This window comes from Rhinopithecus roxellana, chromosome 11, assembly GCF_007565055.1.
Source record: "Rhinopithecus roxellana isolate Shanxi Qingling chromosome 11, ASM756505v1, whole genome shotgun sequence".
NCBI classification, from domain to species: Eukaryota; Metazoa; Chordata; class Mammalia; order Primates; family Cercopithecidae; genus Rhinopithecus; species Rhinopithecus roxellana.
The window spans coordinates 43,678,260-43,704,555 of record NC_044559.1 but is presented as its reverse complement, the minus strand read 5'-3'; the positions used below and the strand labels follow the sequence as shown (position 1 = coordinate 43,704,555).

General features: G+C 42.8%; 1 protein-coding gene across 2 annotated transcripts in view; it reads left to right on the top strand.

Moving 5' to 3' along the window:
* CPXM2 (carboxypeptidase X, M14 family member 2) overlaps positions 1-26,296 on the top strand; it is a 205,483-nt gene that overhangs the window by 49,223 nt on the left and 129,964 nt on the right. For both annotated transcript variants that reach the window (XM_030941422.1, XM_010357489.2), the window contains exon 4: positions 447-586. In XM_030941422.1, the coding sequence (XP_030797282.1) occupies positions 447-586 (140 nt within the window). The remainder of the gene's footprint in view (positions 1-446; positions 587-26,296) is intronic.

The window sequence follows — 26,296 nt, the reverse complement described above, 5'->3', positions numbered from 1 at the left end:
GTTTGCTCATATTCCTGAAATAGCGCCGGCCCCACTGTGTTCTAATTCATCTATTTTCACATCTTTCTTCCTGCTTAGATAGCGAGGTTCTGGGAGGGAACGATTCACCTTTGCGTCCCCAGCACCTGGTGTGTGTGGGCTGCTGTGTGGGAGATGGTTTCTGTGTGCTAGATGAATGAGTAGTAGGAGTACTCATTAAATTTCATCTTTCACACTGGGCAAAAAGAGGATATGGTATATTGAAATACTTTCAAGTTGTGGATACGAAGCATCTCCCTTTTATGATTTAGGGTAAGGCATTCAGGGCGCAATTATTTTTTTCTTTAACACCTTCCTCATTTTCTTCTCCTATCCTCGCTCCCTTCCTCTCAGTCTCAGGAAAAGATATGTCTTAATTTTCTTCAATTAAGAGTCTTTTTGAAGAACACCCCTTTCTTTCTTTCTAGGCGGGCATTAATGAAAATGATTTTTATGACGGAGCGTGGTGCGCGGGAAGAAATGACCTCCAGCAGTGGATTGAAGTGGATGCCCGGCGCCTGACCAGATTCACTGGTGTCATCACTCAAGGGAGGAACTCCCTCTGGCTGTGAGTGTACCTGGACATGGGCTTTCTGGACCCTGTTTTGGGTCTCACTTTTGAGGGTCTGGACAGACACAGGGAAGTTGCAGAGAAGTGTTTGGTGATGGGCAGTAGAAGGGGAGAGAAAATTGGAATATGAACAGGAGGCCGGGCTCACTGTCGACACATTCTCCTGGAAGGAAGGTGCATCTCAGAACGACACCCTCTGCCTGCACAGGAGTGGAAAGAAAAATCTGCCCCAGGTGCTTTAGGCAAGTGGCTGCTGTCTTGGCTCTGGGACGAGATATTGGTGTCCTGACTGGTGGCCAGGGCACAGCCCAAGGCAGGACCTCTGGACAAGCAGTGAGTACACAGTTCTGGAGTAGAGGGCATGGATTGTCCAGATCCTGGGAAGAAGGACTGGAAGTCTAGGTTCCTGAATGAAGGACCACCGGAGAAGTAGTGAAAGTCAAGGATGACACAGCTTGAGGCCTGCAAATGAGAAGGGGTCCTATTTCTCAGAATTTCACTCAGGGCCAAGGCTGGGACAGTGACAAGTGTGACCTGATTTTAATCCCAAGAGAGATGGGCTGCAGCCCCTGAAAAACCTCTGTCTGGTGACATATGCATACAGTGGAACATATTATTCAGCCTTAAAGAGGAAGGCATGCTGCCACATGCTACACATGGGTACAGCTTGGGGTCGTTCTGCTAAGTGCAATATGCCAGTCACAAAAGACAAACACTGCATGATTCCACTTTCATGACGACCTAGAGCAGTCAGATGTATAGTGGCAGAAAGTGGAATGGTGTTGCCAGGGCTAGGAGGAAGGGGGAATTGGGAGTTAATGTTGAAGAGGTACAGAGGTTCAGTATAGGTTGATGAAAAGTTCTGGAGATAGATGGTTGCAAATGTGAATGTACTTAATACCACAGAACTGTACAGTTAAAGATGGTTAAAATGATAAATTTTATGTAATATTTATTTTACAATAAGCAAGCAAAAATACATGAACCAAATCACCCCGTCGACCTCGGCTCAGGGCTGGTTGTGGAGACCGAGGCAGAGCTGCATCTGTGAGGGATGTCGTGTGGCTCCAGCCATGTGGACAGTGGTCATGTGGAGCTTGGGGGCTTTGTGGAGGGGCGTAGTAGAGTCAGCAGGACCTTGGGTGCTTTCTGAACGTATACAAGAAATCTTCAAATTCTTCTCACATCTGCCTACATTGAGAAGCCAAGATCACAAATGTACCACACGTGAACATTAGGAAACTGTGATATTTGTGAGCTCAGATCCCTCCCGTCTGCAGTCCTTCCCAACCCTCCCATCTATACTGCACTCTGAAAGCTCATGTCTTACCATCTTTCAATATTTACTAATTACTTGGCAATCAAATAAAATCAAAGTTTAATTTGCTGACTAGATTAATTTTAATTTCTGGAAGGTCAACATTAATAAATAAAGTGGGATAAGTGAGATGAACCTGGCATCTGTGCTCACATTTAAACACCTGTCATTGTCCCTGCAAAGAGGACTTTCTTACGCAGTGACAGTTGTCAGGCAGTGACTCATCATCTATTTTACTCTGAATTTTTTTTTTTTTAACTGTAAAGACAATAGTATAACATCCAGCAAAATTTTAAAACATTATGCATGATTCCGTGGTCTTTATGCTAACAGATTTTTCCCCTCATACTGCAATCATGTTACATATCCAGTTATTTTATTTTTAACTTAAAGACATATCAGTAACATTTTTCATGCTGTTACTCAGGCTTTGTAATGATCATTTTTAATGGCCTGTAATTTACTCAGCCACACCTCCATCACTGTCCCAATTTTCTATTATCACGTATCATGTTGTGAGAAAGCATTTTCATACTTTTTCTTCATTTGAATTCTTTTCTGTGAATACATTTTCAGAGCTCGAATAATTTGTGCATTTTGACAACAGTTGGTTATGCATTTATGCCATTTTGTGCATCACATTTTATTTGCCTTGCTTTTCAGTAGCGCTTGTGTATGTATTTGTTGATTTTTCCTCTGTGGCATGCGTTTTGCTTTTAGCAGTAGCTTATTCCCATCACAATTGTTTTCACTGTTGATATTCTGAAAGGCAAGAATTTATGGGGGCAGTTGGGTTGCTCAGGAAAAAATGGAAACTTAAAACAAAAGACTGTTTTGAGATTATCCATGGGGATTTTTGCCTTAATGTTTGCATGTTAAGCTGTCTGGCCACGGTCCTTAGAGACCCAGCAGTCGGGTTATTATTGGATTAGAAAATAAGTGAAAGGTAGGTATAAAGCTCACATTCCATTTCAGCTAGAAACATGAGAAGATTTGGGATAAGCAAGGAATTGCAGTGGAACAGTATCTTTCTTTGGCTCCAACAGTACAGGAACATCTCAGAGGGAAGGCAAGGGATAGAATTACTTTAAGAGTTTATTTTTTAAAATGTATTTCAAGCCAAATTATTCTCCAGGAACAATGAAAAGAAACCCGATGAGTTTTGGTTTGTCTTATCTCTTGGAATAGTACTGTCTCCAATGAGAACTGAAGAGGAAATGGGATTAGGATACATCTTGGTATCTGAGCCTTTTTCTGTCTCAGTATGTCCAGAAAACATGTCAAAAATGAGTATCATTCAATACTAACAGTGAAGAAGGCAGTAGTCATCTCCCTTTCTCTCTTGGCATGACCCATCCCCACACTGCTCCCAGTTCAGACGGCTGTGGTACCATTTTTAATATTTCTATTGATTGGTTTTCATGTTTCTTCCCGCTAGTCTGTGATTCCCTTGATGGCAGATCCATGTCTTGGCAGTCTTTATTCCTGGGACCTTACCCAGGACCAGGCGCCTATTAGATGCACAAGAAATAACTCTTTAATGAATGAGTATCAATATGAAGTAAAGAGTCGACAAAGACTCATTCACATGGAATGGTAATGAGCTAATTCATCTATGACGATACATGGATGAGCATTTATTTATATTATACATGTAAGGGGGAATGTGGAGGGGTTCGGAAAGAGAAGATTGAGAAGCCACAGGTGTGTGGAGCTGGACAGCTCCTGTAGAGCAGCCGCCACGTCAGGGCTTTCGGCCCTTGCTGGTTTCGAGATTTCTCTTCTGTGACCCTCAGTTTCCTGTTCTCTAAAAATGAGATAACTACTCTCTATCTCATAAAGATGCGGTGAGAGTAAAATTAAATTATGATGTTTTAAATGAGCCAGCACATAATAAGTGCACAGTAAGTGGTAGCTGTTCCTGCCACACGTCTTTGGGTTTATCTGTAACTGTGGTTTTCAAGCTTTATTTTTAGGTATAGATTCTTCTCTCAAATAAAATTTTTCTTGGAAATATTTAGAAAATATAGACAGAGAAAGCTGCTTTGCATGAATCTGAGGATTTGGGGACAGTTACCTACCTGGTCCTCCCCTCTTTTTCCTCACAGGAACACCTCGGAGGACAAATTGGTGGAAGTATCTGTGTGTAGGGGCCTAGTAAATAGCTCGAGGGTGGTCTGCGCAGGTTACTATCCTGCACACTCCCCCCGGTGCCCGTTGCCGCTTCCCAGGTCCTGCAGGGTCACAGGCAGAAGTGGAATTCACACCAAGACAAGCCATGGCAGAGTTGGAATTAGAGTTTGAGTTTTCTAGTTAAGTGTGCAGAGCGTACCCTCGTCTCACAGTGTGTTGCATTTTGGTTGGTAATGTTTCAGAAATGGAAAGGGAGGAACTTGCCAGCCTGGTAGATTTTTCCAAATGGATGTTGCTATTCAGAGTGGCTTCTAGCTGGCTACTGAAATACAGAAAGACTTGACTAGCAGTTGGAGTTACAATATACACTTAAGAAATAAACTTTTCCTTTATAGGACATTTATAGTTGGATTTTATTTTATTTTATTTCTTAGATGGAGTCTTGCTTTGTCACCCAGGCTGGATTGCAGAGGTGTGATCTCAACTCACTGCAACCTCCACCTCCCAGGTTCAAGTGATAATACTCAGCTTCTTGAGTAGCTGGGATTACAGGCACCTGTCACTGTGCCCAGCTAATTTTTGTATTTTTAGTAGAGACAGGGTTTCACCATGTTGGTCAGGTGGTCGTGAACTCCTGACCTCAGGTAATACTCCTGCCTCGGCCTCCCAAAGTGCCTGGATTACAGGCATGAGCCACCATGCCTTGCCCTATAGTTGGAATTTAAAAATGAACATTCATGATCTTATTTGTTTCTGATACTCTCTGGATGTCTATTAATTCATTCCTGTGATGTTTATCAAGTGCTCTACAATAAGCACTAGGGATATAAAAGTGGGCAAGAAATGGCCCTGCCTGCAGGGAGCTTTCAATCTAGTGGAAGAGTCCAATACCTTCATGGGTCTACTAGACTCAGCAAGGCACATCCCACGGTAAATGGGCACAGGGGAGCTGCTGTGAGCCCTGGGGGACAAATGGGAGAGATGAAAAGGCAAAAACATGAGGCTTAGCCACCACAGTCCTGACACAAACTCATAACCAACTTGATGATAAGTTCTACAACTGCAGTTTTATTAGTTTTCCAAATAATTCATGCTATTTGAAAGTAATACAATAACTTATACAAATATAAATTATTCAATATCATTAAAAATATAAATTATTCAATATCATTAAAACAACCAGATTGTTTTAATGATATTGAATAATTTATATTTTTCACAATTATGAAGTATCCTTCCCTACTGCATTATAATTTTGTGCAGTGTTAGTATACTAATGAAAAGCAATCTTTTATTTCCCTAATGACAGAAAGTATATTAGATATGAGTGTTAACAGTTATAACCAATGTGATGATTGAAAAGTTAATTATTCTGCTGGAGGTGAATAGATGACTCTAATGATTTGGAATAAATACAGGCAGTTGGAAGGAGCCAAATCTTTTCAATTTTAGTCTTTAATCGACAAAATGATTCTGTGTATATCTTGAAGTCTGTGCATTTGTCCTTTAAGTGGGGCAAAAATTTGATGAATGAGTTTGTGAGGTGAGGGCTGAGGAGGGTTGGTTGGTAGGCTGACTTTGTAAGAAGGAGTTAGGCTAATGAGAGGAAGATGGATGGAATTTTGTTGTGAGCCAGGCTCTGTGCCTGAGAGCGCAAGGACAGGGAGGCTTAGCCCTGAGCCCTGAGACGCTTGCTTTCTGTTTGGCAATGGAAAATCTTAGCAGGAGTTCCACATTCAGCTTTTCTTTGGAGAATTCTGATGGTGAAGGGAAGGAGTGGGTAAGATGCCAACATCAGAAGGAAGACCAGGAGAAGAAAGGCGAATTTCCCTCCTTGCTTCTTGGGAATCTGGCTGTTTCTAGGCTGGACAGAAGATCCAGGTGGAGGGAAAGTCAGTGGGGGATGGCTGATGGGGCAGGTCCCTGAGGGGCTGACTCTGGGGCAGGGGCTCACCTGGAAAGGAGGAGGGTCTCCTTTACCCTGAGATCTCTCCTGTGGGGAAGATCCAGGTGAAGGGAAAGTTGGTGGGGGGTGGCTGATGGGGCAGGTCCCTGAGGTGCTGACACTGGGGGGCAGGGGCTCACCTGGAAAGGAGGAGGTTCTCCTATACCCTGAGATAGTGAAGGTGGGGAGCAGTGCTGAGGGGTGTCCCAAGCCTTCACCCCAGAGGGTTTCACATTCTTGGTGAAGTAGAAGGTGGGGTCCTCTGCAGACAGGGAGTGTGGCAGAATTTGGGGCTGGAAACTCAGACAGAGTAAGATCTGCATTGAGATAAAGGACAGGGAGCATCTTCCTCCAGTTGCAGAGAGGGCTCTGTGGGCCTTGGAGATGTGGAATTGTCACTGTCCTTTTGGGCACGCTTGGTGGTATGTTTACTAGGGGCAGTGGAGTTGGTGGCAGTTGCAGCTGGAGGAGATCAGGAACGAGGGCAGTGTGGCACTGGTGGCACCAACTGTGTCAGGAGTGAGGGCCTGTGAGACTCAGGGCTGGTGGGGTGGGAATTCAAGCTAGAGGGCTGATTCCCTGGAGGTGCAGGGCAGGTTCAGGAGCCCCTGTGGGAGATGGCACTTCAGAAGTGACGGAGGATTGGCAGGGGAAAACAGTGGCCCTATCTGAGGACCCCATGGGGCAGGTGAGTTGATGACTGGGGTCAGGATGCAAGGGGCTGAGATGGAGCCACGGGGAGTTTCCAAAGGAGCAGACTTCTGCGAATCTTGAGGCTTGAGGAGTGGCTACTCAGCACCATCCCTGTTGGGGGGATCTCCAGGGGACACTGGACCCTGCAAGGATCGGGAGAGGAGATGAGGAGGCAGCTGAAGTGACAGTGGGGTCTCTAGCAGAAGCGGAAAGGGAGATGAGAAGGGCAGAGACAAATGCAGAAGCAGCTGGAGGACCTTGGTCCACGGCGTGGGGGAACCCGAGCTTCCCCAAACACCTCCTTTGGACGAGGTGCCCATTTTCACAGCAGGAAGCATTCAGCAAGGTCCACCCCCTCTCTTCCACTGGATCCAGCTTTCTGCTCCCCTGAGGCATCATCCTGGCCTCTGTGTCCCCTTGTTCCTCCCAAGAGACCTGGGCCCACATGGCAGCAGCCTGCCACAGTGCAGAGAGAAGGTGCGGGGCCAGGCCAGGAGCTCAGAAGCAGAGTGCAAAGTGAGGCCAGCACTTCATAAATCATTCACCTGTCTTCTCGGGAGAGAGGGTGTGTGTGTTTTCAGAATGTGTCACGCTGTGTCTCCTCGCTTAAGGGTGAAATGAAATGTTTGGCACCTATGGGGGGCTGGGGAGAGAGAAGTTTCCAAACTCCTTTCTAACCTCTTTGAAAACTGTCAGTTTCTGAACCATAGTGTTTAGCAAGAAATAGAAGCGTTTTAATGAAAACATCTCTAAGTTCAAGTAGAAGGCCGGGCATGCAATCATTTCTGCATTTTATGTTAAATTTCAGCAATGCAGGGATAGTTATTTGAAATTAAATAAAGCTTTCACAGAGGCTCGTTCTTGGCTTTCTGGGTGTTGATGATGAAGGCATGAGCTCTCAGAGGGAGAATCTCTGATTTTTCAGTTTGTTTCCGGATTGGAAGCTTCCACTCTGCTTTATCCAAGGGTCCTTGTTCCCCAGCTGTGACTCCCCAGGAAACCTCTCAGATGGTTGCTGGGCACACCTTGCCTTTGCCTCCCTCTGTTTTTTTGTGGGGAGGCCCCCTTGCTGTGGGCCCCCTCCCCTGATTAGCTCACGAATGTCTCCACCTCTTGACCCATGTCTTAGTCCATTGGTGTTGCTATAGAGGAATATCGGAGGCTGGATAATTTATAAAGAAAAGAGGTTTATTTGGCTCATGATTCTGCAGTTGTGCAAGAAGCATGGTGGCCGCATCTGCATCTGGGGAGAGCCTCAGGCTCCTCCTACTCATGTCAGAGGGCGAAGGAGAGCTGGTACGTGTGCAGAGATCACATGGGGAGAGGGGAGGCAAGAGAGAGGGGAACGGTGCTAGGCTTCTCTTAACAGCCAGCTGTCATGGAAGCTTGGGGGAACTAATAGGGCTAGAACTCACTCAGCACCCCCTGCCGTCCACCAAGGAGGGCATTACTCTATTCATGAAGCGTCTGTCCCTACGACCCAGACACCTCCCATTAGGCTGCATCTCCAATATGGGATCAGATTTCCACATGACATTGGGAGAGGTCATTCAGACTACAGCAACCCACAGGGGCCTATGGAGACTGGCTCCTACTGCCCATCTGATGTCATTCCCTTTGTTCATTGCACTCCAGCCCAGGAGCATCCTTTTTGTTCCACAAACACACCGGGCCTGCTGCTGCCCTGGTGCCTTTGCACTTTGCTATTCCTTCTTCCTGCAGGTGCAACCCTCCTTGTGCTCAGAGGTCTTCTTTGCCCACCTTTTAAAACCCAGCCTCAGTTGCTTCATGTCCTCTCTTGGCTTTATTTGACCACCTATCTATTTGTACTTACACTGATGTTGCCCCTGGGGAGCAGGCAGGGTTGTTTGCCCTTGAATCTCCAGTGCTAGATTAGAGCCCTGCACAGGGCAGGTCTCTATGACCAGCCCTTCCTGACCCTGTCTCCTCTGAGGCCAAACAGCTTCTGCCAAGCCAGAGTCCACCTAGCATAGGTGGGGCTCTTTAGTGCAGAAACCACTGGGAGGAAACCTGCTCCAGGATGCCCTGGGGGGATGCAGCTCCACTCCTTTGCTCTCTGTCCCCCCAGATGACCAGGTCCTCAATGGTGTCAAAGAGTGAATAATAGCTCAGATTCTGGAGTGAGACTGGGATTCCAGACCTACCGAGCTGCACATCCTTGAACCTGTTTCTGAGCCTTTCGGGCCCCAGTTTCTTCATCTGTAAGATGGAGATGTAATCGTAGCTACCACATAGGGTTGTTGTGGGGATTAAATGAGTTAATTCCCATCAAGCAGTTAAGATTGTCCTTGGCACGTAGCAAGTGCCCTGTAGGAGTCTGTTGTTGCTGCTGTTTTCTTGGGTCTCCTTGCCTTTCATGGAGGGTCCTATTCTCATGCCAGTACTGCCCCTACCCCATTCCTCTATCTTCTCTCCAGCTAAGCTGAAATGTGCTCAGACCACATCCTCGGTTCTCTGATAACTCTCACTTGCTCTGTGTGGTCCTAGCATCGTTAACTGGGAGGCAGCTGTCACCGGCCTTGAGTAGGTGGGTGGGCCAGTGGCCATCTCGCCCTTCCAAGCCTCAGTTTCCTGGACCGTGGGAAGAGGAGACACCTCACTCTTTCAGCTTGCTGAGTGGTGGTAAGATGCCTGTGGAAAGCCGTGAAGCTCAGCCTGGACACATGGCAGAGACACAATAAGCTGAAGGTTCACTCATTTACCAGGTGGCCTCATCTTACCTCTGAGCACCCCCAAGCCCTATTCATCCCTAGCTGGGAGCTCCAGCACCCCTAGTGCCTCCAGAGGGCACCCAGGAAGGCCCTGGCAACTGAATCATGTTGCAGCTAAGAAGTAGCATCTGACATTTTATGAAAATATTCCTGTGACATATCTGTATTTTGTTGGCATAAATTTGACCGGCAGGAACTTTTTAAAAATAAAAGCACATGGGTTCCCTACACCAGGGTGGCTGGGCACTTTGCCTGTGTTACCTCCTATGCTGTTCATCGTAACCCTGCCCACATAGGTTCCTTTCTTCTCTCATTGTATGGATGAGAAAACAGGTTTAGAAAGCCCAAGTAACATGGCTTAACCTTCTGTCTTAGTCTGTTCATGATGCTATAACAGAAATACCTTAGACTGGGAAACTTATACATAATTGAAGTTTGTTTCTCACAGTTTGGGAAGTCCAAGATCGAAGTGCTGGCAGGTTCCACGTCTTTTGAGGTCTCCTCTCTGTTTCCAAGATGGCGCCTCATTGCTGCATCCTCCAGAGGGGATGAACTCTGTGTCCTCCTCCCATGGCGGAAAGGATGGAAGAGCAAAAGACACTCAGGTGCTCTCTTCACCCTCTTTTGTAAGAGCACTAATCCATTCATGAGGGCTCTGCTCTTCCCCAAAAGCTCTACCTCTTTTTTTTTTTTTTTTTTTTTTTTTGGTGACGGAGTTTTGCTTTTGTCGCCCAGGCTGGAGTGCAATGGCAAGATCTTGGCTTACTGCAACCTCTACCTCCTGGGTTCAAGCAGTTCTCCTGTTTCAGCCTCCTGAGTAGCTGGGATTATAGACGTGCCCCACCATGGCTGGCTAATTTTTAAATTTTTAGTAGAGATGGGGTTTTGCCCTGTTGGCCAGACTGGTCTTGAATTCCTGACCTCAGGTGATCCACCCGCCTCGGCCTCCCAAAGTGCTGGGATTACAGGTGTGAGCCACTGTGCCCGGCCTAGCCCCTAGCCCTGACTCTTAATACCATCACATTAGAGGTTTGGTTCCAACATATGAATTTTGGAGGGACACACACTCAACCACAGCACCCGCTTTGCCTTGTAGTAAAATCCTGTCCTTTCTGCTCCCTCTTCCCTGTCCAGCACATATCCCTCTCCACAACACTGTTGCTCGGGGCTTTCTCCTGTGTTGTGTGGCTCGTGCAAGTGTAGACACCTCCACAGGCCTGGACTTGTGTGTGCTTCATCTGAGCCATTGCATGGCTCCCCCAGGGCTGACTTACCCCTCAGATGCAGGAGATGCAGTGCCTGGGGTCTCATGACCTTTAGGGGGTCCATGAAAGCATTTAATTTCTTTTTAAAATCAAAAGAAAACCCCCAAACTTCTAGGTTGAAGAAAACATTCAAATATGTAATGTTAATATATTCATCTTTATACCATCATAGTCATAAAATATATTTAAAACTTGGCCGGCGCGGTGGCTCAAGCCTGTAATCCCAGCACTTTGGGAGGCTGAGACGGGCGGATCATGAGGTCAGGAGATCGAGATCATCCTGGCTAACACGGTGAAACCCCGTCTCTACTAAAAAAAAGTACAAAAAACTAGCCGGGCGAGGTGGCGGGCGCCTGTAGTCCCAGCTACTCGGGAGGCTGAGGCAGGAGAACGGCGGGAACCCGGGAGGCAGAGCTTGCAGTGAGCTGAGATCCGGCCACTGCACTCCAGCCTGGGCGACAGAGCGAGACTCCGTCTCAAAAAAAAAAAAACAAAAAACAAATAATATATATATATATATACACACACACACACACACACACACACACACACACACACACACACACACATACATATATTTAAAACTTTTCTTTTTGGAGGAAGGGGCCCGTGGTTGGTAAAATAATCACACCACTGCCCTGCACCAGCCTGCACCCCGCACCCCCCTACCTGCTCCCTGCCTGCCAACCCCCACTCCTCAACTCCCCTACCCTAGGTCCCCCGGCCTCCACCTACAGGATGTCATTATCTTAATTCTTGGAATCTGTGAATATGGTTAGTTACATGGCAAAGATTTAAGCTTGCAGATGAAATTAAGGCTGCTAATTGCTTGACCTTAGAGTAGAAAAGATTTTCCTGGATGACCTGGGTGGCCCTAATGTAATTACTAGGGTTCTGAAATATGGAAGAAGGAGACAGGAGGAAATACCAGAGATATGGGAACTTGAGGAAGGGCTTGGCTATTGTTGGCTTTGAAGATAGAGGAGGAGACCTACAATAAGGCAGGGGTGGCCTGTAAACATTGGAAAAGGCAAGAACAGGGACTCTCCTTAGGGCCCATAGAAGGAATGCAGCCCTGATTTTAGGACTTCTGATCACTAGAACCATAAGAGAATAAATTTCTGTGGTTTAAACCACTAAGTTTGTGGCAGCAATAGTAAATTAATGGTGCCCACGAAGGCAAAGTGCCGAGAGCACATGAAAGTCCTGAAATGGCTTGACCAGCCACCCTCATGCCTGGCTCTCTGATGCTGGATCATGGGTGCTGGCTCTCCCAGCTGTAGGCAGTGCCTGCTGAACACTGGACAGAGGCAGGGCTGACCCACTTCTCTCTCTTCTTTAGGATTCTTATGAGCTCTTTCTTGGGTTTCTCTCTTCCTGATCCCTCAAGCAACGATTCCAGATTTGGGGGGCTTTCAGTACCTTTGTACTTTTATTTCTCTGCACTGGGGCTGTTTAGGAGCCAATTCATCCTGTACCCAAATTTATTGTGACTTGGCCCCCAAAGTGGCATTTCCCTAGCTCTCTCCCTGATAGACATTTTTACTGGAGGTAATGGAAAATAGATAATATTTCTAAGTTTACAGCATTTCCTCCTGTGGTCTGAATTCTCAAAAAGCCATGGTAACCAGTCCACAGTGAAAAATCCAATAAATCAACAGTTCACACAGTGTCCCACATTTGGCTGTACTGAGAATGTGGCAGAGCCATTTAACTGCATGATTAGAGTTCCAGCAAAGAAACACACACACACACACACACACACAGAGAGATGAGTGCACACTCATGTTCTGAGTGCACACTCATGTTCTGAGTGCAGTGTGCACCCATGCTTATTATAGACATAAGATAAAGTTTTCATTTTTTGTTTGCACATTATTCCCAGAAGCTGCAAAAGGCAAGCCCAGACCTCCTGGGATCAGCAGTCCTGCCCAACGTTACAATTTGGCCATGGGTAAGATTCAAGCCCGCTAGGCTGTTGGAATGCAACTGTCAGGAGGTGATGGACAGGAAGAGGAGGCAGCCAGCTTCCTCATAGTTCCAGCAGAGAATTGGCCTAAAAAATGAGGAAAACTTTTGGGACTCTTTGCTCTGAGTAGAAAGGGATTTAATAGTGCTTTCCCTACTTGTATGTGGAGGTGGGCAATAGCCAGTGCCCTGCACAAATGAAGGTTGGGGACTACTAGCGCTCCTCTTATGTGACTGACTCTGCCCACTTGCCACATCTGGTGGTGTTTGCTGTAGCTGATGATGGCTACTTGTATGGATTTGGGGAGTTAGAGGGAGAAGATCTAACCAGCAAGGTGATTGCTGTGAGACTCCAGCGAGGTAGACCTCCACGATTGAGGCAGCTTCTCAATCTCACCTTGTATCCCTCCATATTGTCCTTTGACTGGGATTTGAGCTACTCATGTTTTCCCCAATTATTCCCTTTCTTGTCGCTTTGCTTATGGCATCTTTTGCTGTGCAAAATTTTGAATTTCTATGTGGTTAACATCATCAGTCTCTTAAGATTTATATCATACTTAGAAAGCCCTTACTCCTTCTAAACATATAAATAATTTTCCTTATATTTTCTTCTAGTACATTTATTATTTCAATTTTTACATTGACATCTTTGAACCATCTGGAATTTATTTTGGTGTAGGGTATATGTAACGTGTCAAGTTCGTTTTTGTTTTTTTCTCAAATGGCTATGAGGAAATCCCAACATTATTATATGATCCATATTTTCTCCAACCAAAATGCCACCCACAGGATAGTCTACATTCCTGTGTATTGTGGGGTTTACTTTTGGGTTTTTTATTCTGTCCCATTGTTCTGTCTTTATTGGCCAGAACTACATGTCTGTGGTTATTATAGTGTGCATTGTTTTGCTGTCCCGTTGACTTAGTTCTTCCTCCTTATTAATCTTTTCAGGCTTTTTCTGGCTATTTGCTATATTCTTTTTCATACAGATTTTCAATAAGGTCCAAATTATCTCCAAGAAAAAATTCTGTTTATCTTTTAGGGGATTGCCTTAACTTGAGGGACTGAGGGAGAATTGGCATCTCTGAAATCAGTGTCTTCCTCTCTAAAGACGCGGTGTTGGCTTTTCCATTTGTTCAGATATTTCTTTTTACTCCTGGTACTGTTTGCGTTTAATTTTGTTGTTGTTGTTGTTTGTTTGGGTTGGGTGCGGTGGCTCATGCCTGTAATCGCAGCACTTCGGGAGGCTGAGGCGATAGAGGGAGACTCTGTCTCAAAAAAAAGAAAAATTTTTTCCACGTAGATAATACACATTTCTCTGTTCATTGCATATTCAGTTTTGTAAAACATTGCCAAACTGTTTCCTTGAGTGGCTGTTCACTTTATCTTTCCACCAGCAATGTCTGAGTGATCCAGTTTCTGGGCATCCTCACCAGCATTTAATCTTGTCACTATTTTTTATTTTAGCCATTCTGACAGGTGTGTAGTGATAGCTCGTCACCATCTTAATTTGCATTTCTTTAATAGCTAGTGGTGTTGAATGTCTTTTTATGTGCTTATTTGCCATCTAGATATCCTTTTTAGTGAAATGTTTCTTCCTGTCTTTTGTCCATGTTCTAGTTGCATTGTTTGTGTTTTCACTCTTGAGAGTTCGTTATCTAGCAGATTTTTGATATATGTCTTTTGTTGGACATGTGGTTTGTAAATATTCTCTCCCAGTCGATGTTTTGTCTTTCTGTCTTCTTAGGTTGGCTTCACATCAGCTTTGCAGAGCAAAATTCTTAAATTTCAATCAAGTTCAATTTCCTGCTTTTATGAATTGTGCTTTTGGTGTCATGTTTAAGAATTTCTTTTATCAAGCCCTAGATGTCAAAAGTCTTTTATTTTCTAAAAGTTTTATTTGTTTTACATTTAATGCTATTATCCATTTTGAGTTAATTTTTATATAAAAGGTGAGATTTAGGTAAAAGTTTGTGTATTAGTTTGTTTTCATGCTGCTGATAAAGACATACCAGAGACTGGGTAATTTATAAAGGAAAGAGGTTTAATTGACTCACAATTCCACATGGCTGCGGAGGTCTAACAATCATGGTGGAAGAGCAAGGAAAGTCTTACATGGTGGCAGGCAAGAGAGAGCTTGTGCAGGTGAACTCCCCTTTATAAAACCATCAGATCTCATGAGGCTTATTCACTATCATGAGGACAGCATGGGAAAGACCTGCCCCCATGATTCAATTACGTCCCACCAGGTCCCTCCCATGACACATGGGAATTGTGAGAGCTACAATTCAAGATGATATTTGGGTGGGGACGCAGCCAAGCCACATCAGTTGGTTTATTTTGCTTATAAACTACTTAATTGCTTCAGTACCAGTTGTTGAAAAGATCTATCCTTCCACCATCAGATTGATTTTACACTTGTAAACAATCAGTTGGACATGTTTGTATGGATTTATTTCTCTTTCTTTAATTTTTTTTTTTTTTTTTTTTTTTTTGAGACGAGGTCTTGCTCTGTTACCTAGGCTGTAGTGCAGTGACAGGACCATGATTCACTGCAGCCTCAACCTCCCAGGCTCAAGCAATCTTCCTGCCTCGGCCTCCTGAGTAGCAAGGACTAGAGGCATGCACCACAACATCTGGCTAATTTTTGTTTTTAAAATTTTTTGTAGAGACAGGATCTCACGATATTACCCTGGCTAGTCTCAAATTCCTGGGCTCAGGTAATCCACTTGCCTTGGCCTCCCCAAGTGTTGGGATTACAGGTGTGAGCCACCTTGCCCACCCTGATTTATTTTTCTGTTCTGTTCCACAGAACCTTTACGATCATACAGTCCTGATGACTGTAGCTATATAGTATCTTGAAACTGGGGAGGCTGATTTTCCCACTTCATTCTTTTAAGAAATTGTTTTAGCTATTCTTGCTCCTTTGCCTTTCTATATTAATTTTAGAATAATCTTGTTTATAGCTACAAAAACATCTTACTGGGAATTTGTTAGGAATTGCAGTAAAGCTGTGTGTACATTTGTAGATAATCGGCATCTTTACCATGTTGAATCTTCCAATCGAGGAACATGGAATATTTTTCCATTTATTTAAATCTTCTTTGTTTTCTTTCATCAGAATTTTACAGTTTTCAGCAGTACAAGTCCTGTTTTCTAAGCCTTTTTGTAAACCTTTTGTTAGGTTTACATCTAAGTATTTTGTCTTTTTTGAGCAATTGCAAATGATATTGTTTGCTACTCTTTTATTTATGAGTTTTGCACCATTATTTGCATGTGACAGTATGGTAAAGGTTTCTTTTTGGTGGGCAATCTTTGTTGGTTTTTGGTATCAAATCTTCCTTCATTTTCTATGTTCTGAATACATTTAGGCATGGTTACAGGAGGCTTCTTCTCTTTCTTCTGTGGTTATCAGTCTGTTTAGATTTTCAGTTGTTTCTGCAGTTGATTTGGACAAAATCTATTGTCCTAGAACATTTGTGTTTTTAAATATATTTGTATTTGATTCAGCAAAATTGTGTCTTAAGCAGTTTTAAATTTCTTCTCATTAGTGATTATTTTATTATTATTTTTATTCTAGATATTTGTGCTTTTCCCCTTTTTAAATGGTTTGTAATATCATTTTTTCTCTTTTTAAAAAGCAAGACTTCATTAGAATTACATATTTAGCTATTTTCTGTTATTGGTTTTATTAATTTCTTTTAAAAAAAATCAATTCTTTTGCTTTCTTCAGATTTATTTTATTGTTCGATTAACTTCCTGAGTTGAATGCTTAATTCATTTACTTTTCCCTAATTTAATAATGTAAGTTTGTAAGGTTTCGAGATTTCTGCTGAGTGCTGCTTTAACTTCATCCCACTGGTTCTGATATAATGTTTTTATTAGCATTTGTTTCTAAATATTCTGTAATTTCAATTTGATTTTTCTATTTAGTCCAAGATTGTTTAAGAGACTGATTTACATTTCCCCAGGGGGAGGTTTTTGGATTTTTAATTTTATATTTATACATTTCTCATTGCCTCAGAAAATGTTATCTCTACTTTCTAATTTCTTGATGTTTTGGAAGTTTCTTCTGAGGCCTAAACTAGGGAGAGTTTCTGTGAATGCTCCATGAATGCTTGAAAAGAAAGATTATTTTTGTTTTTAGACTATGGAACTTCAAGTCTATTAATTAGATTTACCTTATTAATTATGATATTTAGTCTCCTTCATACTAATGACCCTTACAGTCTAGATAGTTTGTCTTCCTCCCTGTATTTTCTGTAATTTTTCATTAATGTTGGTGCTATTTTTTAGTGCATAGATATTCATAACTGTTTAATGCCTTATTGTGAGCTGTGTCTTTTGGAATAATGTAATACCATTGTTTGTCTGGCTTAATGCTTTTGGCCCTGAATTCCACCTTCAGGTTTTACAAATGCATTCTTGGCATGCTTTCTGTATGTCCATAACTTGATTTCAACTTTTCTGAATTGCTTTGTGTGTTTTTTGTATATGAGAATAGGATTGTGTTTCCTCTGATAATTAAGAATTCCTGTAATTTAGTTCTGGTATCTCTAATTTTATAGCCATAAAATTATGACTATAATTTTATATCATGCTCAATACAATGTTTCTCCAGATAATATTAACATCATATTATGAACAATGGTTAAATTTGTGTAATCCTTCATACCCTGACCCCTTCCTCTACTCCTCCTTCCAATTTTAGCTGATTAATTACCATTCTTAGTGTTTACCTTTGCACTGTTAAATGTTCCCGTACCTCCACTTCTTATTTATTAGCTTTGATACCTTTCTACTTCCCTTTCCTTTCTTTTGCTATTAGTAGCACAGTATAGTGACCAGGATGCCTGGGTTTGGGGTCTCATTCTACCTCTGAGTGAACCGGGAAGTGCTCTTAACCTTCTGTGCTCAGTAGCGTCATCTTGCAGGGGAGATGAGAATCCTGCCAGGTGGTGTCTTCCTGCCATTGAAGGGGGAGTAAGCTTAGCAGTGAAGAACTTTGCCACTTTCTGTGTGACCCAGAGCAAATTACTTGATTTCATGTGCTTCACTTTCCTTATGTGTAAAGCAGGAATAATAATGATACCTCATAGTGTTGATTAAATTAAATAAAACAAGTATAGTAGTTCAGAATTGTGTCTGGCCCATCGTCACTATTCAGTAGATGTTTGTACTGATTGCTGGAACTACAGTGATGCCATGCAGTGGAAAGTGATTTTGACAGGAGACTTCACATCAGAGCCAACTGAGGGGTGTGAGGAAAACCATGGAGCTCTTCTCACTCGGAAGAGCTGTTTTGTGGTAATATACCAGTCTTTAAAACCTCACATTCTGCAAAATTTGTGCCCTGAAAGTAAGGGAGCTTCTTTGGGAAGGCCTCAAAAAAACCCAAACAACTTGGAACCAGAACACTACTAAAAGTGACAGTAATCTTAATAAAAATACTAACATAGTTAAAGATGTGTTACACTCTATATTGAAATTTATAAAGAACTCTTTTTTTTTTTTTTTTTTTTTTTTGAGACAGAGTCTCACTCTGTCACCCAGGCTGGAGTGCAGTGGCACGATCTCCACTCACTGCAAGCTCCACCTCCCGGAAGAACTCTTTTTTTTAACAAAAGTTGAAGGTACCTTGGAAGGATTGAGACTGTTGTGTGATGTTTATGGAGACAAGGACAGATGGGCATCGTCAGTGGAAGACAAGGTGAGGTTTAGCAGTTGTGAACCCTAATTCAGTGCTGTGATGCCAGAGATGAAGGTTGATTGGTTCGTTGTCTTGTGTTTCTCTTGCACAAAGACTGTAAATAACTGTGTAGTAAATATTGCCAAGGCAGAACACATGGCCAAAGTGACCAGAGAGAAGAAGATGGGGAGAACGGGCATCAGGTACTGTGCCGTATTCCTCCATGGCCTGCTGCATTCAGCTGAGTTAACATGTCTTCTTCCATTTGCCCTCTGATACTTGGTAGTGCAAACATTAACGTGCTGGGAAACTCATCATGCATGACCCAAGATGACTTTGGCCTTATATATGGACATTTTCACCCTGCCCCCTTCCTCTCTGTATCTTCTCTAATAAGTACATACACACATACACACTGTATGTGTGGATAGAGCACATGGTGTGAGGCCTGCATGTAATCTAGCCACTAGATTGTCCACAGTATGAGGCTCATTTAGAATTGTGGCCAGTTTAGATGCAGAAAGTAAATGTTTTCCCCTCAGAATCCTCCAGAAGCTTCTGGTCTTTTTGGAATTTCTGGTAAGTGTCCAATTTCTAAGCCATGTTGGGTAATTTTGATTTGAGAGAAAGGGAGAGTTTCAAACAGGAAAAGACATGATTCCTCCAGGTGAATGTTTCTGTGCATTGGCCTGGCCTTCCGACTGGAAGTGGCAAAATGGCAGTCAGTTGAATACCTGAGTCCCTGTGTGTCATTCAGGGCTGGGAGATGTCATATTTCATTACAAAATAGTCATGATGAAAATAACTACCATGTGTTGAACTACTGTAATAGTAAATATTGTTAACTCTGTTCCCTACTACATCCCTGGAAGTTAGGATTTATCAACTTATTGTTACAGAGAACCACAACCACTAAGTTGGCATAGTTAGGATGTGGCAGAGCAAGTCTTTGAGCCCAGTTCTGCCGGGCTTGAAAGTCCCTGATCTTTTCAGGATGCCATCCAGCACTACAGGTTGTTTGCAGCAAATCTCCCTGCCTGCTCTCAGCACACCAGCTGGTCTTGAGAATATACAATTCTCATGGTGTGGATTTTGCTCACTCAATACCATCTTTCATGCCTGCTAGGAAGCTTCTTTATTTTCCATGAAGATCTCTCTCTTTGTGGGAATATTTTTTTGTGCTGTGTTAGCTTCAATCCAGGTTGAAGGAATGGTTGAGCCTATGATTTTTGTAAGCATTTTTGACAGATGAAATATTTGCTAACTTTCACAGAAGTCAATATTTTTCTTCTTTTCTAACAACATTCTGATCTCCAGTTTTTCTTTAAAGTCCATCTGAAAAATAACATTAGCACAGCCAGCAGAGCGGTCAATTGGCAATACATTTAGAACACAAGCCAAGCAATGGAAAGTAAAAAGCAAAATGCTTTCCAATTTTATTCACATAAACTTCCACTGACTTTCTCTCCAGAGAAACATAGTAAAATGTGAACTCTTAAAAAGAAGAAAGAAATTTTGCTTTTTAGTCCTGCTTTGAATGTGTAACAGAGATATAAACTGGCCTCAATCCTTGCATGCATTGGAAGAAAATGACCCTAAAATGAGTGGAAGAGCTGAAAATGTGCCAAGGGAGTGAAATGGATTGATTTTTTAATTAAAAATTATTTTGTAGTTTAAAAAGCCAAATAATGCTACTTTTAATAAAACATGGTGGCCCATGTCTCGTACGTTTCTCAGTTTCAATTCTGGTCTCCCAAGGCAACAACTGCAAACCCATTAGCTGTTTCTTCTGTTTTCTATTTCTTAATCCCAATATTTCGGAATAAAATGCTTTTAGTACTCTTTCCCCAGATTCTTTTAAATTAGTTATCATCTTCTGACATTCTACTACGAAAAGTGAGAATTTGTCTCTTATTGACCAACCTCTAACACACACACTTTTTTCTCTTTCTCATTCTGTCTCTTTCTCTCTATCTCTGTCTCTTTTTATTTTCTTATCCTTCCAAAAGAGTTATATTGCCAAATTTTGTTAAAACAGTGTTGAATTTTTACACAATAGTTATTATTGTATTGTTATTTACAAGCTGGGTCAAATAGTGTACTATAGTTAAATTTCCTTCCCTGTGCAACTTTTTGTTTTTACTGGAGGTAATAATCACTTATTTTTAATGGTTTTCTAGGTACCTCTTACTAGTTAATTCCGAAGCTTTCTGACAGACACGAAAATCTCCTCTTAATATATCCATACATATTAGCAATCTACTTTTTCATTTTCTTCCTGAGATATCCCTCCTGGGGCCATATGGTGTCTGCTGGCCTCTGAACTGGTTTGGTTCCCAGGCCTCTACATGGCTCTTGTCCCTTCACATTCATCTTAGAATTCTTTTCACCTCTCTCCTGAGTTATAGTCTGTGTTTCTTAGTTCCTACATCTCTCTGTTTTTCCTTTATTTCAATGGTACATATCTTCTGGAAATGGAGCTTGGGAGGTAAAATTTTAGACTTCTGGAATGTCTGAAAATGCATTTTTGTTGGTATCACTCCTGGTTGTATTTTGGAAATAATTTTCCCCAAGAATTTTTAATGGCTTTATTGAGATGTAATTCCCCTACCATAGAGCTCAACCATTTAAGTGTATAACTCAGTGGTTTTTAATATATTCCTAAGGTTGCACAATCATCAATGCAATCAATTTTAGAACATTTTTATTATAGCAAAAAGAAACCCCATACCTGTTATCTCTGGAGACTGTGAGGCACTTTTCAATACTTTCCATTGCCTTTGGTGCTACAGAGTAGAGGTCTGAGGGTAGGCATGCTTCCAAAGCTTTGAGTTATTCCTCCTCAATAAAGTTTTTCAATTCTGGAAAATTCTATTATTATTATTTTCAGGTCCTTTTTTGCTGCCTACTTTTTTGAAATTATTATTTGCATATTTAACCTCTCATATATATTTTTTCTGGCTTAAAATGAAATGTTACCCAATCCTCACCTAGTTAGTTCCTCTTGACTCTTTAGCTCAAATATCACCTCCCAAGAAGTGCCTCCCCCAACTCACCCAAAATTAAGCTAGTCCTCACCCCTTATTTACAAGCACACTTTATTTTCTCCTTTGAACAATATCACAATTGCAGTTCATTCATTAATATTATAGTTAGTATACAATCTCTATGTTCCCCACTAGACTATAGGCTCCCTGTGGCTAGGCTCTGGCCTTTGCTTTGAGATTCACTGTACCCCTGTGCCTGGCACACTCCCTCTACCTGGTATTGACAAGTATTTGGCGCAAAGGTGAAGAGAAAGAGTGGCTTCTATGCTAGTACGAGAAAGATTTGAGCTGAAGCTTGCACCGTCCATAAAGAAAAGTTTTGTTAAGTAAAGGAACAGGTTCACTTTGTCCAGGACACTTGAAAATAAATTGTGTCCAGATACTTTGGAGAAACCAATTTCTGTTTATTCAGCAGCTGTTTGTGGCATGTGTCTTTCAGGTAGCTGAGCTCCATTCTGGAAAACTTTTTGGCTTTTACCTTTTTCATTGATCACACATCTGTTTCTGAATCCTTTCTGTTCTTTTAGGCAAATCAACAGGAATGTGTTGAAAAAACCTATATTATCTAATTAATAATCTGGTGTTTAAAATGTTATAAGTCCCTGGAAAGCCTGTACTCTAGTTTCCTCACTCATAAATTGCCAGTGACATTTACCCTTTCCTTAACAGTTTTGAGCAAATCAAATGGAGAATTAACATCTTGTTATTTGAATTGTTTAGAATGGGTTTCCCAAACTTAGCACAATTGGCACAATGGGACAGATAATTCTTTGCTATGAGAATCTGTCTAATGCATTTTAGGATGTTTTTAGCAACATCCTTGGCCTCCACCCACTAGATGTCCCCAGTTGTAGCACCTTACCCAATGTCTCCAGACATTGTCAAATGTCCCCTGGGGGACGACATTACCCCCATTTGACAGCCATTGTTGGACATGCAGACATAGTATCACTTCATAGTCAAATGCAATTGGTAGTATCTGCCTTCCTGACATGTGAGGAAATTGACATTCCGTGGTGCTGTGGGAACACACTCACGTGGATGGCAGAATGCTCAGAAGAGCATATTGAGCTTTGTGCTAGAATCAGAAGAGTCTTCAGAAGTCTCCAGTGGCCAATCCTATGACCTGTCAGTTCTTGCCAGTCAGGCTTACTAGGGTAAAACATAGAATGTGCCTCTTCCAGGAATGCAACTTCTAACATTGTGTAGAAGGAGCCAAATGTTTTGAGAAGTACCAGGAAACCCTTATTATGGTAAGTGGGCCATGAAGTCAAACACTGATTTGTCAAGTGGGAGGAATTTTCTTAAGGAAATTTGAACTCTATGTCCACTTTGGGAGACACACTGGTGTTTGTGAGTGGACAGAGTAACTTAATTTTTGTGTCTGTGGCTTTCTTGCTGTGTTCTAAGCTTTCCATTTATTGAATGGAATTAGGGAACCATTGTTTTGTCCTGTTGGGACCAAGGTGGCAGAACAAGACTGGATCGTCAATCTTGGGTCAGGATAGAAAAGGATCTGGAATGAGTCCTGGAGTAGAGCCAGAATCAAAGTGGGGTTTTTGTGGTAGGCAGACATCCTCTCATAGGACATTCACATGCTAATCCTCAGAACCTGTGACTATGTCACCTTATATGGCAAAAGGGACTTTTTAAATATGATTCAGTTAAAGATCTTGATGGAGAGAATAGCCTGAATTATCCACATGAGACCAATCTCATCACATGGGTTAAAAGGGGCACTGCTATGGTCAGAGGAAGCCACGGCTAGTGAAGAGACATGCACTGTTAGAGACATGCCACGGTTAGAGACATGCACTGTTGCTGGCTTTGAAGGTGGATAAAGGTGGCCACCAGCCAGGGAATGTGGGTGGCCTCTGGAAGCTGGAAAAGGCAGGGAAACAGATTATCCCTTGGAGCCTCCAGAAAGGAACCAGCCATGCTCACAACTTGACTATAGCCCAAGGAGAGCTATGTTAGATTCTAGCCTGCAGAACTGATAGAGAAGGTATTTGCGTTGTTTTAAGCCATTGTGTTTGTGATAATTTGTTGTAGCAGTCATAGGGAACTCATACAGCTCTCAGAGGCTTTCATAGGCCAAAACAAGAGTCCAGCAAGCATAAAGCCCAAAGCGGGACACTAGTGAACACACATGTGTGTCAGTGAGTATAGGGGCAGGAATGGAGATGAGCTCAAGCTCTTCCTCTGGAACCTGGGGTCTGAGCACTGATGGGACTCTCTCCAAGGGTCTCTTCTATGAGCTTCTCTGTGCTGCTCTCTCACTCTTCTGTCTCTGTAGAGTGGCCTCTGCTTCTCCAGACACATGACATGGGGTAAGTGTCATCAGCACCTGTATTAGGGTTCTCTAGAGGGACAGAACTAACAAAATAGAGAGATATATATAAAGGGCTTATTAAGTATTAACTCACATGATCACAAGGTCCCACAATGGGCTATCTACAAGCTGAGGAGCAAGGAAAGCCAGTCTGAGTCCCAAAACTGAAGAACTTGGAGTCTGATGTTTGAGGGCAGGAAGCATACAGCACAGGAGAAAGATGTAGGCTGGGAGGCTAGGCCAGTCTGGTCTTTTCACATTTTTCTGCCTGCTTTATATTCTAGCCATGCTGGCAGCTGATTAGACCCACCCAGATTAATGGTGGGTCTGCCTTTGCAAGCCCACTGACTCAGATGTTAATCTCCTTTGGCAACATCCTCACAGACACACCCAGGATCAATACTTTGCATCCTTCAAGCCAATCAAGTTGACACTCAGTATTAACCATCACAAGCCCACCACTTGTCAATTTGAACCCATACACATCTCCTGATATCATATATAATCTTCAAATAAAGACAATAATAAGGTCATAATAACAGCTAACATAACACAACTATCTTTTGTACAACTGGAAACGCACCAATCCCCAACCCAAATACTATTACATAAAGTTAACAATACTCAAATGCTGATATGAAGTCAATAAATCTCATGTCACTCCATAAAGGAAAAAGCAAATAAAATGTAGATATTTTCTTAGTACACGTGTAAACATGCACAAGCATGTTTTTAACAAGAGAAGGAGGACATACTCATGATAATTGCAATCTTGTTTCTGCAGCTAGTCACATGGTCGTAGATGGTATTAATGACTACCTTCTTCTATTACCCATTCTGTATTCTCTTTGCCTTCAGCAACCACCTCAGCAGGTCATGGTTTTTTTTCCCTGGTGGAGTGACCCAAACCTTCATTCCTGAAGGGTCTGGCCCATTTGTAGTGCTGCCTGAATTGGACTGTTTTAGTTTCCCATTGACCCTAATCACAGGGCACAGTAATACGAAGAGATGACTTAATGGATCTCCTGTAGTCCGTGCATACTCTCTCTTATTTCCATTGTGGAATGGTAGACTGATTTCATCTTGATAGTCTGGGTCAGTCACCCCAGCCAACACTGTAACTCCCTTTTTAACCTGTTGACTCAAAGGTAGGAGGAGCCCAAAGCATCAGATGGCAATTTTAACTTCCAGTTTAATGGAATTTTTGTGTCTCCTGGTGGCAGCATTCCTCCCTCTGGAGCTAAGACCTCTAGGCCAGCAGAATGTAATGTTGTGGGAACAGGAAGCAAAAATTTTGCTAGTGGATCACTAGGGGTTATGGTGAGTGGTGCCACTTCCACTTTCACCCCTTGATTCCTGGCTATGGGAGAAACAGTACCATATATTGGAGGCTGATTCAGAGCATACGTGGCCTTCTGGAGAACTTTGCCCCAGCCCTGCAAAGTATTGTCACCGAGCTGGCATTGTAATTGTGACTTCAAAAGGCCATTCTACCATTCTATCAATCCAGCTGCTTCAGGATGATGGGGAACATGGTAAGACTAGTGAATTCCGTGAGCAGGAGCCCACTGCCACATACTTCTTTAGCTGTAAAGTGAGTGCCTTGGTCAGAGGCAATGCTGTGCAGAATACCATGACAGTGGATAAGGCATTTCTTGAGTCCACGGATGGTAGCCTTGGCAGAAGCATTGTGTGCAGAATAGGCAAACCCATATCCACAATAAGCATCCACTCTAGTAAGGACAAACCTCTGCCCTTTCCATAATGAAAGAGGTCCAATATAATTAACCTGCTACCAGGTAGCTGGCTGATCACCCTGAGGAATGGTGCCATATTGAGGGCTCAGTGTTGGTCTCTGCTACTGGCAAATTGGGCACTCAGCAGTGGCCGTAGCCAGGTTAGCCTTGGTGAGTGGAAGTTCATGTTGCTGAGCCCATGCGTAACCTCCATCCCTGCCACCATGGCTACTTTGTTCATGGGCCCATTGGGCGATTACAGGGGTGGCTGGGGAAAGATGCTGAGTGGTGTCCACAGAATGGGTCATCCTATCCAATTGATTATTAAAATCATCCTCTGCTGAGGTCACCCATTGGTGAACACTCACATAGGATACAAATATCTTCACAGTTTTTGACTACTCCGATAGGTGCATCCACATACCTCCTCCCCAGATTTCTTCCCCTCTTCACCAATTTTCCAATCATGCTTCTTTCAAATCCCTGACCATCCAGCCAAACCACTGGCTACAGCCCATGTATCAGTATGTAATCGCACATCTGGCCATTTCTCCTTACATGCAAAGTGCACAACCAGGTACACTGCTCGAAGTTCTGCTCACTGGGAGGATTTCCCTTCAGTGCCATCCTTCACGGATGTCCTAGAAAGATGCCGTAGTGCTGTAGCTGTCTACTTTTGGGTGGTGCCTGCATATCGTGCAGAACCATCTGTGAACCAGGCCCTAGTCTTCTCTTCCTCTGTCAGCTGATCATAGGGAACTCCCCATGAGGCTATGGGTGCAGTCTGGAGGAGAGAAGGCAGGGTGGCAGGAGTGGAGACCAGGGGCATTTGAGCCACTTCCTCATGTA